The sequence below is a fragment of the Lithobates pipiens genome, unplaced genomic scaffold (assembly GCF_037356315.1).
Source record: "Lithobates pipiens isolate NorthernLeopardFrog02 unplaced genomic scaffold, aLitPip1_a1.2 Scaffold_18, whole genome shotgun sequence".
In the NCBI taxonomy this organism is placed as follows: domain Eukaryota; kingdom Metazoa; phylum Chordata; class Amphibia; order Anura; family Ranidae; genus Lithobates; species Lithobates pipiens.
The window spans coordinates 25,296,057-25,313,997 of record NW_027507758.1 but is presented as its reverse complement, the minus strand read 5'-3'; the positions used below and the strand labels follow the sequence as shown (position 1 = coordinate 25,313,997).

General features: G+C 41.7%; 1 protein-coding gene across 1 annotated transcript in view; it reads left to right on the top strand.

Annotated features, from left to right (window-relative positions):
* PLCB1 (phospholipase C beta 1) overlaps window positions 1-17,941 on the top strand; it is a 957,098-nt gene that overhangs the window by 277,724 nt on the left and 661,433 nt on the right. Inside the window, exon 3 of the mRNA XM_077485489.1 lies at window positions 1,992-2,060. Coding sequence (XP_077341615.1) covers window positions 1,992-2,060 — 69 coding nt within the window. The remainder of the gene's footprint in view (window positions 1-1,991; window positions 2,061-17,941) is intronic.

Below are 17,941 nucleotides of genomic sequence, written 5' to 3'. Positions count from 1 at the left end.
AAGAGGGGACAGTTGACACCTGGCTGTGAGAGAGAGTGCAGGACACACCTGAGTGAGCAAGGTGAACTAAGCTTGGGGTTGAACTGTGAAAGCATCCTCTTTTGGACCCCTGAAGCAGATGGGAAACCCCCAAAACCGCAGAATGGGACCAGTATAGTGGCAGCAAGTCATTCTTTTGTATTCTGTTGTACCAGAGTTATGGACAGTTTTGTGTTTGCTGAAGTAAGCTGCTTTATTTTCTACATTGTTTACAAGTACAATAAAGACTGTCACTTTTACAAACGGCTGGCGGTGATCCTGGGCTCCAATATCACACATCATTTAAAGCAAGCATGTGCTCACCATCAAACATATCAATTGGCAGCAGGCTATAAATGTAGGCACCCAAAGGTGCTTGTACAAAATGCCAGGTACCTTCCTAAATGCTATAGAAATCAAGACTGATTCAAATGATTCATCCCTACTCGCCACCCTGCTTCCCTATTGGTCATTGAGGATACCAGTCTTAGTTTTTACCAATAGAAAGGCTGATGCAGTGACATGGGGTCAACCTATTGACTGTAAGAACTGGTGACAATCAACATTATAGATTGCCCCTGGATTTGGGGCTCCACAACAGCTTTAGAAAAGTGTTTGCCAACCTTTTGGACCTCACGGGCCACTAAACTCACAATTTAGATTCCCGCGGACCACTAACATGAATTTTACACGCCTTATACACACAATGCTCGGCTCTCTGCCCCCCTCTCTCACCTCTTTATCTGGCCATGTGCTCGGGCTTCCTGTTCCCTCCCACAGTCTTTGATCTGCACTGCCATTGGAACCCTTCAAATAATTTTCAGGTCCTAGGAACCCTTGCTAAGATTAGTCCGTCAAGCAAATTGCCCCTTACATTAGTGGTCAGTGGTTCTAGAAACCCACAAAGGGGAAGAGAGGGGGGACAATGGGACTTTGCGAAACCAAGCTGATGTAGAAAATATGTATAATGTTTAGCTAAAATGCAAAATGTATTTATATTGAAACAGCATTCAAATGATCCCTTAAAGCCAAGGAAAGCAGTACAACAAATAACAGAGACATAAAAAGCCTAAAAAATTCACACTCTAGGTGATACAAATAGATTTGGAGCACAGCTGAGAGCAATGATTCCGGATGCATAAGGCCCAGAGCTCCAACGCATTTCGACTGAATTAGTCTTCCTCAGGGGGATGGCATCCGATAACACATTTAAGGATCTGTATTAAAATGCAAAAAGATATGAACCAAATAAAATATGCTGTATGTCACCAGGATAAAGGGTGACAATGCCATCAAATTTTCTATATGTCCAAGACAAAGCACAGGGGATACCATAAAGGGATCTCCCTGGGGGGGGCTGCAAAATCCTGAGATTAACTGGTTTTATGTCTCTCTGAACACTGAGAAAAATTAAAAACCTAAGATGGCAGACCCTCTGGGGTTGAGTCAGTATACATTGAGAGGTGAGCCTCATCACATGTATGAAAGCAGCCAATCAATGTGGTAAAAATTGACGCCAGAAGTACTGGGATACAGGTGTGGTTGTGAGCTTTTTAGCCCCAGGGTGATCACTGGAGATAGATGTCAGTGGTTAAAATGCCACCATTTAGCTAAAAATACCATTGGTGTCAGGCTGATAACTCTGCCAAGTGGTGAAGACCCTTGAAATATACAAGCACCATCAGATTGGGGGTCAGTCTGCCAAGTAACTCCTAGCAACCTCACGAGGAACCATAGCATTCCATGGAACCCTGGTTGAGAATGGCTCTCTTAGATTGTAAGCCTCTTGAGGGCAGAGACTGTATACAGTATGTAAGTGCTGTGTAAATTGTTGCTGCTATATTAAAACTTGTATTTCAATGTGCATTTCAGTGTGTATTTGGCTGCTTACCTGGAGTTTAGATTTAAATAGCAAGTCATCCATATTCGTTCTATCTGCTTCATGTTTTCAAATTTTTTTTTTTTTCTTGTAGGAGACTGAAATTTTGGATTTAAGTCTAGTGAAAGATGCCAGATGGGGAAAGCATGCACGAATTCCAAAGGTAAGATAGATATGGTTATATTAAAAGTACAGTAGATATTGTTGAGATAGTATCCGTACTTAAAATGTTTTGCTAATAGCTATTGAAGCTACCTGAGCACTTTACTGTCCCCGTGAGTTCTGAGGACACAATAGATCAATATTATGTACATAGGAGTCAGTACTTACCACTCCCAGGCTAGCAGTTGAGCAATGTTGACATTTGTCAGAAGAGATAGCTCATAGATTTAGTGGACCTCTTCGTTCATCTTTATTTAATTTAGAATTTTTACAACAGCAACATTTTGTCAATACTAGGGATGAGCTTGATGTTCGGGTCGAACATAAGTTAGACCCGAACACCGGATGTTTTGCCCGTTCTCAGAACATCGAGCATTATGGGGCATTAGCGGCAAATTCGAGCGCTGTGGAATGCCTCATAGTGCACATGACGACTGGCCAAAGCATGCTTTGGCCAATCACCGCGCCCTCTGCTAAGGGTGCCTTTGGCCAATCATGGCTCAGGGGGACTACAGCCACTCCCCACACTATATAAGGCACCTTACACGGCGGCCGTGTGTAGTGGACAGAGAGATACTGTAGCTTGAGTTACATTAAGAAGGCAGGTTATTCAGTTAGTGGCAGTGTATTTGAGATTTATATATATATATATATATATATATATATATATATATATATATATATATATAGAGTGCAGTGCATTCTGTGGTGTACTGTTTCTAATACACAGGCGGTGTACACAGTATCTAATACAGTGTATACAGTGTCTACTACACTTCTGGTGGTGTACACAGTATAAAATACAGTGTAGCAGTACAGTTGCTAATACAGTGCAGGCGGTGTACACAGTATCTAATACAGTGTGTACAGTTTCTACTACACTTCTGGTGGTGTACACAATACAGTGCAGCCGTAGTACAGTTTCTACTACCTTTCTGGTGGTGTACACAGTATCTAATACAGTGTTTACAGTTTCTACTACACTTCTGGTGGTGTACACAGTACAAAATACAGTGCAGCAGCCGTAGTACAGTTGCTAATATAGTGCAGGCGGTGTACACAGTATCTAATACAGTGTGTACAGTTTCTACTACACTTCTGGTGGTGTACACAGTATCTAATACAGTGTAGTGTGGTGTTGCAAAACAAAATATACATTATGTCCGGAAGGCCACCAAGGAGAGGCAGATGCTCACGGGCCACTAAAAGAGAGCAAGCAGCCTCTGCGTTTACTGTCAACAGTGCTGGTTGTGGACATGGTGCATCCTCTGCAGGTGACAGTGGGACACACTTGTCCTTTTTTTTTTTTTTTTTGTTGCTGGCTGTGTTATTGAGCCACAACATGCCGAAAGTTGGTGGAGTGGATAACAAAGCCATCCTCATCCTCTGTCACCCAGGCTCAGAGTAGTTTGCCTTCCAACGCAGTTGCCAAAATGACATATTCCACCGGCTCCTTGTCCACAGCCACTCCTTCCATAGCCCCACCATCATGCACGGAGGAGTCCCCAGAATTATTTGACCACAGTGTTGGGTATATGCTGCTGAAGGATGCACAGCAATTTGAAGGTTCCGATGTTGGTTCCCAGGTTGAGGAAGGGAGTAACGTGAGCCTAGAGAGAGGGGGGGCCTAAGAAGGACAAGAAGCTGGCAGTCATGTTTCCCCAGCTGCAACATACTGCCAAGTTTGCTCCAGTGATGAGGAGGGAGGGGATGATGAGGTAAGTGACTGTACTTGGATGCCTGAGAGAAGAGAGGAGGAGGAGTCATAACTCCATTGAGGCAGGATGTCCTCTAGGGGGCAGCTTAAGGGCAGCCACCCTATTGCATCAAGGTACATCTGACCTTCTAAGCTGCAGCAGGATTTTTTTAAACTCTCGCTGACCACATAATGAATATGTGTGGTGGCAGGGAGTATGAGCCTTAACACCTACACACTACACATATGCATCCATAGGGACTAAGGTTTCTGTGCTGAGAGCAAACTCATTGTTCATTCCAAGCACAGTGACCGAGCTGTCATAGACATCTTCCTATCTCTGTTTGTGATTGGAATGCAGCAGAATGGGCTGCCACTTATGTGACCACTGTGACAGCCATTCACTGTGATCATGTGATCAGGAGGTCCGTCCTGCCTCCCTTAAGCTGCTTCTGTATTCCCAATTCCCAATGAAGTCAAGTGTGACGAAAAGCATAGGGAGGAGCTGACATCATTGTGCTACCGGAAGTGGCCCGTGATTCTGTTTGTATACCAGGCAGAGCTGATTTTAAAACGCTATTACTCTGTTGATGTTTGTAAGTGATATTTATATTTAAATAAAAGGTATTATTGGATTTTACCCTATGTCAGTGATGGTGAACCTTGGCACCCCAGATGTTTTGGAACTACATTTCCCATGATGCTCAACTACACTGCAGAGTGCATGAGCATCATGGGAAATGTAGTTTCAAAACATCTGGGGTGCCAAGGTTTGCCATCACTGCCCTATGTGGAGCATCTGCGCTTTATTTCTAAGCAGGCTGATGGCTGGAGGTTGAAACACTGGATTTTTGCTGGGGGAGACCTGGCCAGTGTGAATTCTTTTGACACATGCCTTTTATGACCTCTGTATTTTTCGGGGGTCGTATTTGTTTAGTAAGCCTGCATTTCTGTCCACCTGGAGGAGGTTCCTGACCGATCTTGGCATTTATTTCAAGATTTATGGGTGGAGTATTTTCATCTACTTGCCCATGTTGTGGACGTTTGTCAATCATATTAATTGGTTTTGGGACATTTTGTGTATCTTTTGTTACTATTGGAAATGACTGACACATTTATTGATTAGCGCAGCACTGTTTATTTACATTATTGTGATTATGAAAACTATTTCCTAGTGTGTTTGCTGCTTTTTTGTGTATTTATTCATTGCACAGGCACATTTTTTTTGTCCATTTTCACATTAATTCCCAACATAGGGACTTCTCCCAAGTCTTCCAAGGAACGCGGCTTGGAACTATATAAGAAGCTTGGGGTAAGGCTGATATGAATGGGGCTTGCAGACAAGGAGGAGTGATGCGTGTTGATTTTGTTTAGTTTTAAATAAAGAAAAAAAAAAGGCAATTACCTGATTGGAGGGGGTGGGAGTCATGGGGTAGTGGATGGGAGGAGCGAGGTTCTTGCTGAAGATCAGTCCAAGCCTAGCCACCATTGGACATGTTTCTCGCACCCTCCCTCACCTTAGCCTTCTACCAAATTACCTATTTTTTTAATTTTGGTTCTGCAAGTGATTGTTTTTGTGATCTAGCACTTACATTTTGTCTGACTGTGAAGCGGCATTCACTATACCTGGTATCCCACAGTACACAGAACATGGAAATGCAATTATTTTAGTGAATATAAACTGCTAAATACCTTTTCTGATCAGCAGTATATAGCAGTCTTGTGACTTCCATCAGCATTTGGTTAAAGCTTGTAGGAGGAGTTTTCATTCCCCCCTAATTGTCCTATGAGGCTGCAGGAGCTCTGACCCTCTGTCTGGACAGTGCTGATTGGCCCTGTGCTGATCACATGCACTCTCCCAAGAAAAATAAAAATCTCTCTAGCAATACACACCAAACTGAGCATGTGCAGCCTGACCCCAAGGCTCTGTACTATCAGCAGATAGATTGGGGACAGTGGAAGAAGGGGAGGATCAGCGAAGATGCAATCAAACAGCATTTTTGCACAAGGCAGAGGATAACCCCTTAGGTTCCACAGTATGTATAACAAGCATGCTTTACTGCATATACAGACTGATTTTACTGTTGTGGGTTTAGTAACACTTTATCATAGCAGCAGGTAGAATTCTGAGTGGACCTGGCTGCCAGCTTCAGAACGCTAGGGGGGAGCCAGGTACACTGTCAATGTAACTGAAATGGCATGTAGACTCTGTAGACCTAAACCTTAAGACCATCCAAAATTTAAACCAACCCGTCCACACCAAAATTTCAGATTAGCTCTGCCCCTTCCCCGCCCTCTACCCTGCAGGGCGCCGGACGCATGGGTTACAATGTTTTTTTTTTTTTTGTTTTTTTTTTAAGCACATGATTAGAGCCTGAGGCTCTAATTGACTTAAAAAAAAAAAAGGGTGGGATCGGGGCGCAGAGCACTGCGCCCTGAGCCCACCCAGTGGTGTGACAACAGCAAATTAATATTCGCTATCATCTTCCAGATTCTCCTGGCCGATCAGGAAGCGGGTCCTGAAACCCGCCACCTTCTCGCCCATCTCCCATGTGCAGGGGGGTGATCGCCGCATTCTCATCCGTCTCACATCCATGCGGGGGTTTGCATTAGTTTGCCATCCCCCAAAAATATTGAGCACTGGCCGCTATGGGTACTGCTTGGGCTCAGTTACCATTTCTAGATGTTCCCTAGAAGATGGGCAAATCCTGTTTTGAGTTCTGGGCAACTTTAATAAATGTGGTAAAAGATATGTATGTCAGGCCTTGTGGTGTGAACGGTCGGTGAACTGTATACTGTATTCCTCCATCAAATATGTGGGTCACAGGCATTTCTGAGTATTAGATCATTTTGCATTTATGCCCATTCATAAATTTCCATAAAATGGGGATTTCGGAGTAACGTGGCATGCAGCACTCTTCAGAATCTGAAATATGAAATTTCCTTGTCTCCCTTACAATCGAGATCAACCGATTAGAACAAGCTTTGAACAAAAGTGCTTTTAGATGTCCAGAAGGATTTCTTACACATGGTTAAGACTGAGGAATAAAATATATTTTTGTGCATATAATATTTATAACATTGTGAGTTATTCAGGACTCTGCTTTAGATGTACTCTATTAAAATGCATGGATGGAGAAGTGTATGTCAAAAAAGTTAATGGAAGTTTTTTTTTTTTTTTCTTTTAACTGTATGTAACATACATAAAAAGCATATGTGTTTTGTAACGTATGCATTTTTTATGCCCTATAGCAGGGGTGTCAAACTCAATTTCGTTTGCGGGGCGCATTAGCATTATGGATGCCCTCAAAGGGCCAATTGTATCTGTAAGACTAGATCAATTTTGTCCAGGGCTTTTTTTCTTTAGAGAATAGGTGCAGGAACTCAACCATGCCCCCTCCCCCACCCACCAAACTGCATTGAACAGTGGGGGGATCTTAAAGGGGCATTAAGTACCAGGAGTTTTATGTACGGTGTTCAGGGATGCCCTGTGTACATGGTGCAGAGTTCAGGGGTGCTCTATGTTAGAATGCAGACTTCAGGGGTGCGTTATGTACAGAGTACAGTTTCAGGGGTGCCCTATACACACCATGCTGTTACAGATGGCAGAGTTCAGGGGTGTTCTATGTACCGAGTGCATGATTCAGGGGTGTGCTATGTACAGAGTGCAGAATTCAGGGATGCCCTATGTACAGGGAGCAGAGTTTAGAGGTGCTCTGTGTTACAGAGTGCAGCAATCAGGGGTGCTCTATGTACCGAGTGAAATGTTAATAGGTGCACTATGTACAGAGTGCAGAGTTCATGGGGGTGTTATGTACAGAGTTCAGGGGTGCTCTATGTACTGAGTGCAGGGCTCAGGGATGCCCTATGTACAGGTTGCAGAGTTTAGGGGTGCTCTGTGTTACAGAATGCAGCAATCAGGGTTGCTCTATGTACCGAGTGCAGGGTTCAGGGATGCACTACGTACAGAGTGCAGAGTTTAGGAGTGCTCTACATACAGAGTGCAGTGTTGAGGAGTGATCTACATACAGAGTGCAGGGTTTAGGGGTGCAGGGCTCATCTCTCTTTCATAGGCTGTTCACATCTTCTGGCTAAAAAAAAAAAGCCCTGGGTGTAAGGGCCACATTAAAAAGGACCTTTGGCATGGGGCCTTGTGCCTTATAGTAACAATGTAGGCATTCCCTTATTTTGCTGGTGTTGGTTGGGGAGGGGTGCAGCCTTGCATTTTTTCCCTAGGGCACTACTGCTGATGAACTCTAGTAATGCAACTTGTCCATTGACCCTTTCCCTGCCAGTAGTTTTTGCAATTTTTTTGCACTCCTGCATACAAAATATTACTTTAGGCCTGAAGATTACATAGCTCCCCCACCAGCCATTATATGTTGTGTGAAAGCAGATACCCTAGAGAATAAAATAGTGGTCACTCCAATTTTTCATGTCGCACAATATTACCGCAAAGGTCTAGGAAACACAACATTTCAGTAAAAAATACACTAAAATTAATTTTAGGGCACACAAACCTAGTAACTTCCCTAATTTTTTCATGAAATATAAAAGAAGAGGTTGCACCAAGTAAATTGATACCCAACATGTCAAACTAAAAATTGGCGTGCGCCTGGGATATGGCGACAAACTTCAGCATCCTTTATTTTCCATAGGCGACACTTTAAAATCCCCCTATAGGTTGTCAGTTTAGTATTACCTAGGAGGTCAGGTGCTAGAAATATTGCTTTCACTCCGGCATGTGCGGCAATATGTAACATGTGTATCGCAATCTGTGCTTTCATGCATAGGTGTATCCTGGGTATGCTGGCCAGGGACACTGAGAGGGGAACCCGGAAGTGACATTAAACATGTTGCTTTCTGGGGTCAGCAACAAGGAGGGGAGGAGAGTGGACATGTACCAGCTCCGCTCCCTCCCCTTTACCCAGCGTCTATGACGGTTCAGGGTCCGCAGATGGGCACTCAGAGCCCGGGATACATGGCTGGGGGTGGGGGCACTGTTACCAGGGAGTAGACTTGTGCACTGACGAAAATTCTGTTTTTGTTTTCATTTCACTCGTTTTTTGTTATTTTTTCAATTTTTCGGGTCATTCGTTATGATGGCAATTTGTAAATTTGTAAATGAGAAAATTCATAAATTTGTAAATTAGAAAATTCATAAATTTGTAAATTACAAAATTCTAAAATAAGAAAATCCAAAAATTAGAAAGAATAACTAACTAATAACTATTAAATTATAGGTATTGGAATTTCCTTTAAAATTTGGCTGTTGGTGAAGTTGGTGAATGCAACGAATACGAATTTATCCGAAGTTACGAATTATCCAAAATAACGAATGCCGAATCTACACAAATGGAATGGCAATTAATAATAATAATAATTAAAAGTTTCTATTATAATTATTGTTATTTATTAGTATTAATTTGTTACGTTTCATTCCTTTAGATATGACATTTGTTATTTCGGATAATTCATAACTTCTCATAAATATGTATCCGTTACGTTCACTAACAGCCAAATTTGAAATTAAATTCCAATACCTATAATTTAGGTATAGTTAGTAATAGTTAATTTATTATTAATTGGTTATTATTTTCGGGTATTTTCAGATTTTTCTCATTTTGAATTTCTGAATTTCCAAATTTTTTAATTTACGAAATTTTCTAATTTTCTAATTTTCGAATATTAGAATTTATGAATATTTGTTAAAGGGGTTTTCGTTAATTCGGATATTTCGGAATGAACAAATTTGTTGAAATTCAATAAAAAAATTATACGAATCACACATGTCTACTACGAGTGTGGAAGCAATCGGGTGGCAACGCAGCCATCTGAATGCTTCCATCTGACAGGCAGTAGTCTGCTTGTCAGACATACAGACAATCCCGGTAGCGGGAATATATGTAAAACCCCCTGCGGTCAGGTCCCTATGGCGTACGTGCCTGGCAGTGAGAGGGTTAAGATTTAATAGGAATCTATGGTTAGGCAATCTTTACTTCCAGGTAAGGACTCAAATTTGTCTGATGTTAAAGCTCCTGCCACAAAAAAATGTCATCTAAATGCATTACTCAACAGTCATAGCAAAGGTGGAGTTTCTCTTTAATTTTATGGCTGATGGTCCGTTTCAATTTTTTATTCAATTTTGTTGGAGGTTTCCTACTTCTCTAGTTTATTATAGTATAAATCTATGTCCTACTTTATATATATAAATAATTCCGTTCTGCGTGTTATCTCCTACTCTCCACGTATACAAAACTGAGTTAAACTTTAAAGCCTATTTTATGTTGTAAAAATCTATAATAGCCCACACTTTTCTTCAGCAATCCATTCTTGTCAATTTCCAGGCCATGATAACACTAATTTTCATGTCACAAACTACAAACTAAATTGTCACCACACGCTCGGAGGAACAATGGCTGCTCAACTAGTAAAGCCAATTATAGCATGTTTTCTGTGTCTTTTTTTGGCAAAATAATAATAGTACACTAAAAGAGCATTGCTTTCATCTCCAGACCTCCTATGTTATTGAGACATTTTAAGAGGGAAATAAGAGAGCCATTAAATGCTTATGAGAAATATTGTTCAAGCAGCCTAAATAGGTAATGGTTATCATACATGGGACCATTTGTGGGAGGAAGGACGCTTTAAAAGGCATTAAAAGGATCAATGATCTCCCACTGGACTCTCTAAACATGCCCAAAAATTGCCCACCTTTATTTTGCTTGCTGCAAAAAGGGCTATACCCCATGCGGTGGCTTTCCCCCTCACAGCCGTCTCTCTCACAGGTCGTACAAACATTGGAGCAGATATGTAGAATGGAAGTGCCGTGTTCTGTCAAAAACTGTCTGGCCATTGGACAGTGTCTGCCCCGTACTGCGCAGGTGCAGCATGGAGGAGAAGGAGACTCTGAAAGTCTCCGGTAGCACATAGTAACAGGGCCCCTCGTGGGCTCGATTCGCTCACCACGCTTTGGGCACGGCCTCGCTTCGCTCGGCTATTTTTTATTCTAACTCTATGTCCACTTGGATGGTGGGGCTTGAACCTGGACTCGCAGCGCAGGCGCCGTTCATCTTCGGAGACCTTCGGCATCTCCTTGCCCTCTGTACTGCGCAAGCGCAGTACAAGGCGGACACTATCCGACAGTGGGACAGTATTCGACACAACACCGGAACTGCATTCCCCCGTGTTCCTGCTGAAAAAAAAGCCCTGATTATTATACAGGATTTATTTAGAGCCAACATTTATACGCTTTACAACATGAGGGACAATTACATCATTTCTTACAGTAGGAATCTGAGGGGCCCTGCTCGTTAGAGCTTACAATCTAAGAGATGCTGTGTACTTATGCCAACTTTAATGCTCCATGCTTATAACCATAATCAAAGTAAAAAACAAACAAAAAAATAAATAAAAATAAATAATATATGGCCAAAAGAGTGTAAGGAAATAGAGTACAAAAAAAACAGTACAAAAAAGAAAATGAAATCCAATCACATTTTTTTTTTTCTCATTTCTTCTTTGGCGTGATTTTTGAAGTGTAAAAGCTCATGGGGCTGTTATCAAACCGGGTACAGCGAGTCCTGTGACAGAGATGATTCGCACTAGATGATGTCTTGCCATTTTCGGCTCAGCATGCTAAAAGCTGCCGAACACGCAGCCTCCAGCATTTCCTTTCCTATAATGTGTTTGGTAGCTGCCACCTTGTCTTTGTAGAAAAGGGGACATCTGACTGCAGGGACGGGAAGTTTAAAGAGAAATATGTCAGTAGTATATGGTAATATTTCCTTCTCTGCAAGATTCTTGCTTTCCCGCATTGAAAAAAAATGTATATATATATATGTATGTATATGTGCGTGTATGTGTGTGTATATATATATATATATATATATATATATATATATATATATATATATATATATATATGTGTATATGTATTTGTATATAATATGTGTGTGTATGTATATATATATATATATATATATATATATATATATATATATATATATATGTATACAAAATAAAAAAACACATGATACTGTTGAAGGCTGAACTCCACAAAGCCGTAAAATCACTATTTAATTCCAGTTATAGAGTCATTAAAACATTTATTTAATGTATTTTTTTATACTTGAATCTGTATTGTTATCAGCCTCCTGCTATTCCCTCCACAGCAGCCCGCTTGTTGACGCCAAGTGCTGTGTAGGCGGCCTACCCACATGCTGGGTTGCATATTATCCACGTGTACAGCCATGTGGTGGGGGGAGTACCAGTACTCTTTAACCCCGTAACGTTGTGGCGTCCTGGCCCTTTAAGGAGTTTCTAATGCCGGGGGGGTTATGATCATATGACCGCCATGATTGGCTGTCACAGCAGTCACATGATCGGAAAGCTCCCAATCGCAAGTAGCTTTCCATTAGGTGCTGGTAACTGTGCCGGGAGCACGCAGGGCTCAGGTTTGTTTACATTTTGATACGCAAATATGCAGCCTCTCAGCGTCAAGGCTCATCTGCCGAGAGGCCACATAATTGCGTATATCTGGCGCAAAGAGGTTAATAGGAAGTTTAGGTACTGCAATTGTTACATAGTTACATTGGTTTGGGTTGGATCAACAAAAGTACTTATGTATGTGCCATACCTGTGGTATCCCTCTAGAACAGGGGTCTCCAAACTTACTACACAAAGGGCCAGTTTACTGTCCTTCAGACTTTAAGGGAACCAGACCACGGCCATTGAGAGTAGAAAGTATCATCAGCGAGAGTAAACAATACCCCATCTTTGGTGTCATTGGGAGGAATTGTACCCCATCATTTGTGTCATTGGGCCTCCTCGATGGTATTATTGGGAAGAATTGTACCCCATCATGTGTCATTGGGCCCAATTGGTATCATTGGAAGAAACTGTGCCCCATTGTTGGTGTCATTGGGAGAATTGTGCCCCTTTGTTGGTGTCAAATAAAAGCAAGTGAAGGGCAGCATCCGGACCCTGGACCACAGTTTGGCGACCACTGCTCTAGAAGCTGGAATTCACTCAAGTAGACACAACTACTCCAGTGATCTCCACTTCCAGATCTCGTGCTGGGCAGCTGCCCCGCTGCATTGTTAACACAGGAGGTTGGCTGCTCAGCACAGGCGACCTTCAAGGAACACTTGGCATTTTCTCAATGAATGTAAAGTGTTTTATAATTGGACGAGGTGGAGATGGCGACGTCACTGCCCTGTCTTTCCAACACTTTCAATCAGAGAATGCTTTGCATTCACTGTGAAAATGAATGTGGTGACCTGTGAAGCTCTGGTGAACTCCATGCCCAAGAGGGTTAAGGCAGTGCTGGAAAATAATGGCGGCCACACAAAATATTGACACGTTGGGCCCAATTTGGACATTTTCACTTAGGGGTGTACTCACTTTTGTTGCCAGCGGTTTAGACATTAATGGCTGTGTGTTGAGTTATTTTGAGGGGACAGCAAATTTACACTGTTATACAAGCTGTACACTCACTACTTTACATTGTAGCAAAGTGTCATTTCTTCAGTGTTGTCACATGAAATGATAGAATAAAATAGTTACAAAAAATGTGAGGGGTGTACTCACTTTTGTGAGATACTATGTATGTGTATATATACTATAATTGTGCGCCTTTACGCAGGTTTGTGTAAACATACATGGGGATTAAATTTTTTGTTTTTACATTTGCTGCAAGTAACGTAAAAAAGTACATGTAATTACACTTTATTATGAAAATAGGGTTAAATATTTAATGTGTGTGTCCATGCATCCATGTGTGTAAATATACACAGTGGTTAAACTGAGTATTTTTTAGACTTGCTGCAAGTTCTTTCAATGACCCAGTAACAACTTGCCGGCTCGGGATCTAGAAAATGCTTAAGGCCAAGGATCAGACAGGCTGGCAGGATGTTTCATTCTAAATGCTTTCTGCGAGGACACTGCAGGCAGATACTAGATTTAGTACCAAATGCCATTCCCCGCTCAAGCAGGGACGGACTGGAAATGTCTCTGGACTGGAATGCAGACAAGGAAAACTTGGGTGTGGGGACACTCTGTAGCAGTAATACATTAGAACCATCTCCATAGTGAAATCTTTATACAGTAAACTCTTCTGGATTCATTTCTTTTTGTACATGTTTTGTAACCCTGTGAGCTTCCAGTGTAAAAATCCATCACGGCCATACAGCTTCATCCACCATTGTCTATCACTCTGTGACCTTCTAGTGTAAAAATCCATCGCGACCATACAGCTTTATCCACCATTGTCTCTCACTCTGTGACTTTCTAATGTAAAAATCCATCGCAGCATACAGCTTCATCCACCATTGTCTCTCACCCTTTGATCTTCTATTATAAAAATCCATTGCGGCCATACAGCTTCATCCACCATTGTCTATCTCTATGTGACCTTCTGTTGTAAAAATCCACCGTGGCCATACAGCTTTATCCACCATTGTCTTTCACCCTTTGATCTTCTAGTATAAAAATCCATCGCGGCCATACAGCTTCATCCACCATTGTCTATCACTCTGTGACCTTCTAGTGTAAAAATCCATCGCGACCATACAGCTTTATCCATCATTGTCTCTCACTCTGTGACCTTCTAATGTAAAAATCCATCGCAGCATACAGCTTCATCCACCATTGTCTCTCACCCTTTGATCTTCTATTATAAAAATCCATTGCGGCCATACAGCTTCATCCACCATTGTCTATCTCTCTGTGACCTTCCAGTGTAAAAATCCATCATGGCAATACAGCTTTATCCACCATTGTCTCTCACCCTTTGATCTTCTAGTATAAATATCCATTGCGTCCATACAACTTTATCCACCATTGTCTCTCACTCTGTGACCTTCTGGTGTAAAAATCCACCATGGCCATACAGCTTTATCCACCATTGTCTTTCACCCTTTGATCTTCTAGTATAAAAATCAATCGCGGCCATACAGCTTCATCCACCATTGTCTATCTCTCTGTGACCTTCCAGTGTAAAAATCCATAGTGGCCATACAGCTTCATCCACCATTGTCTCTCACCCTTTGATCTTCTAGTATAAAAATCCAAAGAGGCCATACAACTTTATCCACCATTGTCTCTCACTCTTTGATCTTCTAGTGTAAAAATCCATCACTGCCATACAGCTTCCTCCACCATTGTCTCTCACCCTGTGACCTTCTGGTGTAAAAATACATTGCAGCCATACAGCTTTGTCCCCATTGATGCTGACCCTGCAACTTTCCTCATTAGAACCCTGAAAGTGTATCACCTGATTAACAATGAAAAAGTCACTCCTACTCAGATTCACTCTGCACACAACAATGAGCTTTTCCTCTGGAGCAGAGGCAGGTAGGAAAGTTTGTTTAAGTTCTTGAAATGTACATCAGTCCATCTCACATGTTCATCTTCTACGTTACATTAGTATTTGTTGAGTGGTAGAGATTTTTTACATGGTTACATCCTGTTTCCATTTTTAGGTACGGCTCATCTATTATGTATCAGACCTGAATATAATACGTCTAGTAGTGGTTACAATGGGCCAGCGGTCATGATGCCCTTGTACAAATAACTGATATGAGATAATAGATCTTACCTTAGTTGCTCTCTTTCTGAATATGTTCATCTTCTTACTTTGTATTCATTTGAGATTAAATATAATAAGAAGTATTATTAGAATTATATAGGAAATCGATCAATTCAGTAAATGTATAGCAATGACATATGAGGTAGTGTCAGACCTGGATTTTAGCATTGTACATATTTTCAAAAAAAGTTGAATAACTTGCCTATAGAATATCTTTGAACTTTTTCAAATACAATCAAAATATTTTGTTTCCATGCTCTAGATCAGTGGTCTCCAAACTGTGGATGTGGCCCTCTGCTTGCCTTTATCCAGCCCTTGAAGCACCATTCCATCCACTGACATCAATGTTGGAGCAGCATACCTCCCACAGACACCAATGATGGGGCACTATTCCTCCCCTAAATACCAACAATGGGTCACCATTCCTCCCACTGATACTAACAATGGGGCACCATTCCTCCCACTGATACCAACAATGGGTCACCATTCTTCCCACTGATACCAACAATGGGGCACCATTCCTCCCACTGATAACAATGGGTCACCATTCCTCCCACTGATACCAACAATGGGGCACCATTCCTCCCCTAAATAGTAACAATGAGGCACCATTCCTCCTCTAAATACCAAAAATGGGTCACTATTCCTCCCACTGATACCAACAATGAGGCACCATTCCTCCCCTAAATACCAACAATAGGGCACCATTCCTCCCACTGATACCAACGATGAGACACTATTTCTCCCCTAAATACCAACAATGGGTTCTTCCCACTGATACAAACAATTACTAAAAAAAAGGATCCCCTGAGGGTGGATTTTGAAGGCATGTACAACTTAGAAAATAATACAAAAATATTTTATTTCATAGAACAAATAGAAAAATAGTATACAGTATACAAGAAAAAACTAACTCTGGGTACAGTTATAAAGACAGTGTTAAAAACAATATACACCACTTGATTATATAGTATAGTCCATGTAGTTATAGTGACCCTACGCGTTTTCGGAGCTTAGTAAAGCATATCCTTCTTCAGGGGTGTAGATACAACATTTACATGGAATAATACTTGTGGTGGGGTGGTAATAACCCAGACGTATTGTTTAATAAAAACAGGAGACTATAAGTAACCTCACATGTAGAAATAAGTTTGCCAGTGTTCAAAGCACATTCCAAATTTGTATGCAGAAGGGCAGGTGGCGTAGATATCGTGCAGGTGTAATAACGACCTTGTGGGGATAGTACAGACCAAAAAAGTCCAGTGAACTGGAACTCCAGAGGCACAGCACCCTGAAATACCTCAGTGTGGCAAGGAGGTCAGAAGTAGATGGCAGATCGTCCGGCGTTCCGCATGTGAAGTCTGCAGACGTCATTAAACCTGCACATTATCTACGCCACCTGCCCTTCTGCATACAAATTTGGAATGTGCTTTGAACACTTGCAAACTTATTTCTACATGTGAGGTTACTTATAGTCTCCTGTTTTTATTAAGCAATACCTCTGGGTTATTACCACCCCACCACAAGTATTATTCCATGTAAATGTTGTATCTACACCCCGGAAGAAGGATATGCTTTACTAAGCTCCAAAACGCGTAGGGGGACTATACCTACATGGACTATACTATATAATCAAGTGGTGTATATTGTTATCAACACTGTCTTTATAACTGTACCCAGAGTCAGTTTTTGCTAGTATACTGTATACTATTTTTCTATTTGTTCTATGAAATAAAATATTTTTGTATTATTTTCTAAGTAAGTTGTACGTTCCTTCAAAATCCACCCCCAGGGGATCCTTTTTTTTTTTTAGTAACTATTTTCTTTGGATGTAGCACAACTGATGCAAGCAGCCCTGCCGTACCATCTGTTTGTTCAATATACAAACAATTAAGCACTATTCCTCCCCTAAATACCAACAATGGGCCACCATTACTCCCACTGATACAAACGACGGGACACTATTTCTCCCCTAAATACCAACAATGGATCACCATTCTTTCCACTGATACCAACAATGGAGCACTATACCAACAACGGGGCACCATTCTTCCTCTAAATACCAACGTTAGGGCACCATTCCTCCTACTTATACCAAGAATGAGGCACCATTCCTTTACTAAATACCAACAATGGGGCACCATTCGTCGTCTATATAGCAACAATGGGTCACAATTCTTCTCACTGATACCAACAATGGTGCACCATTCCCCCCACCGATACCAACAATGGGTCACAATTATTTTCACTGATACCAACAATGGAGCAACATTCCTCCCACTGATACCAACGATAGGGCACCATTCCTCCCCTAAATACCAGCAATGGTGCACCATTCCTCCCCCAAATACCCCAATGGGGCACCACTCCTCCCTCAAATATCAACAACGGGATGCCTATCCTCCCCTGAATACCAACAAAGGGGCTCCATTTCTCCACAAAATACCTACAATGGGGCACCATTCCTACCACAGATACCAGCAATGGGGCACTATTTCTCCCACTAAAACCAATGATGGGGCATTGTTTGCTCCCACTGATGCCAGGGCTTTCTAATTCCACTGGCCACAGTCCAGCCCCACTAAAGTCTGAAGGA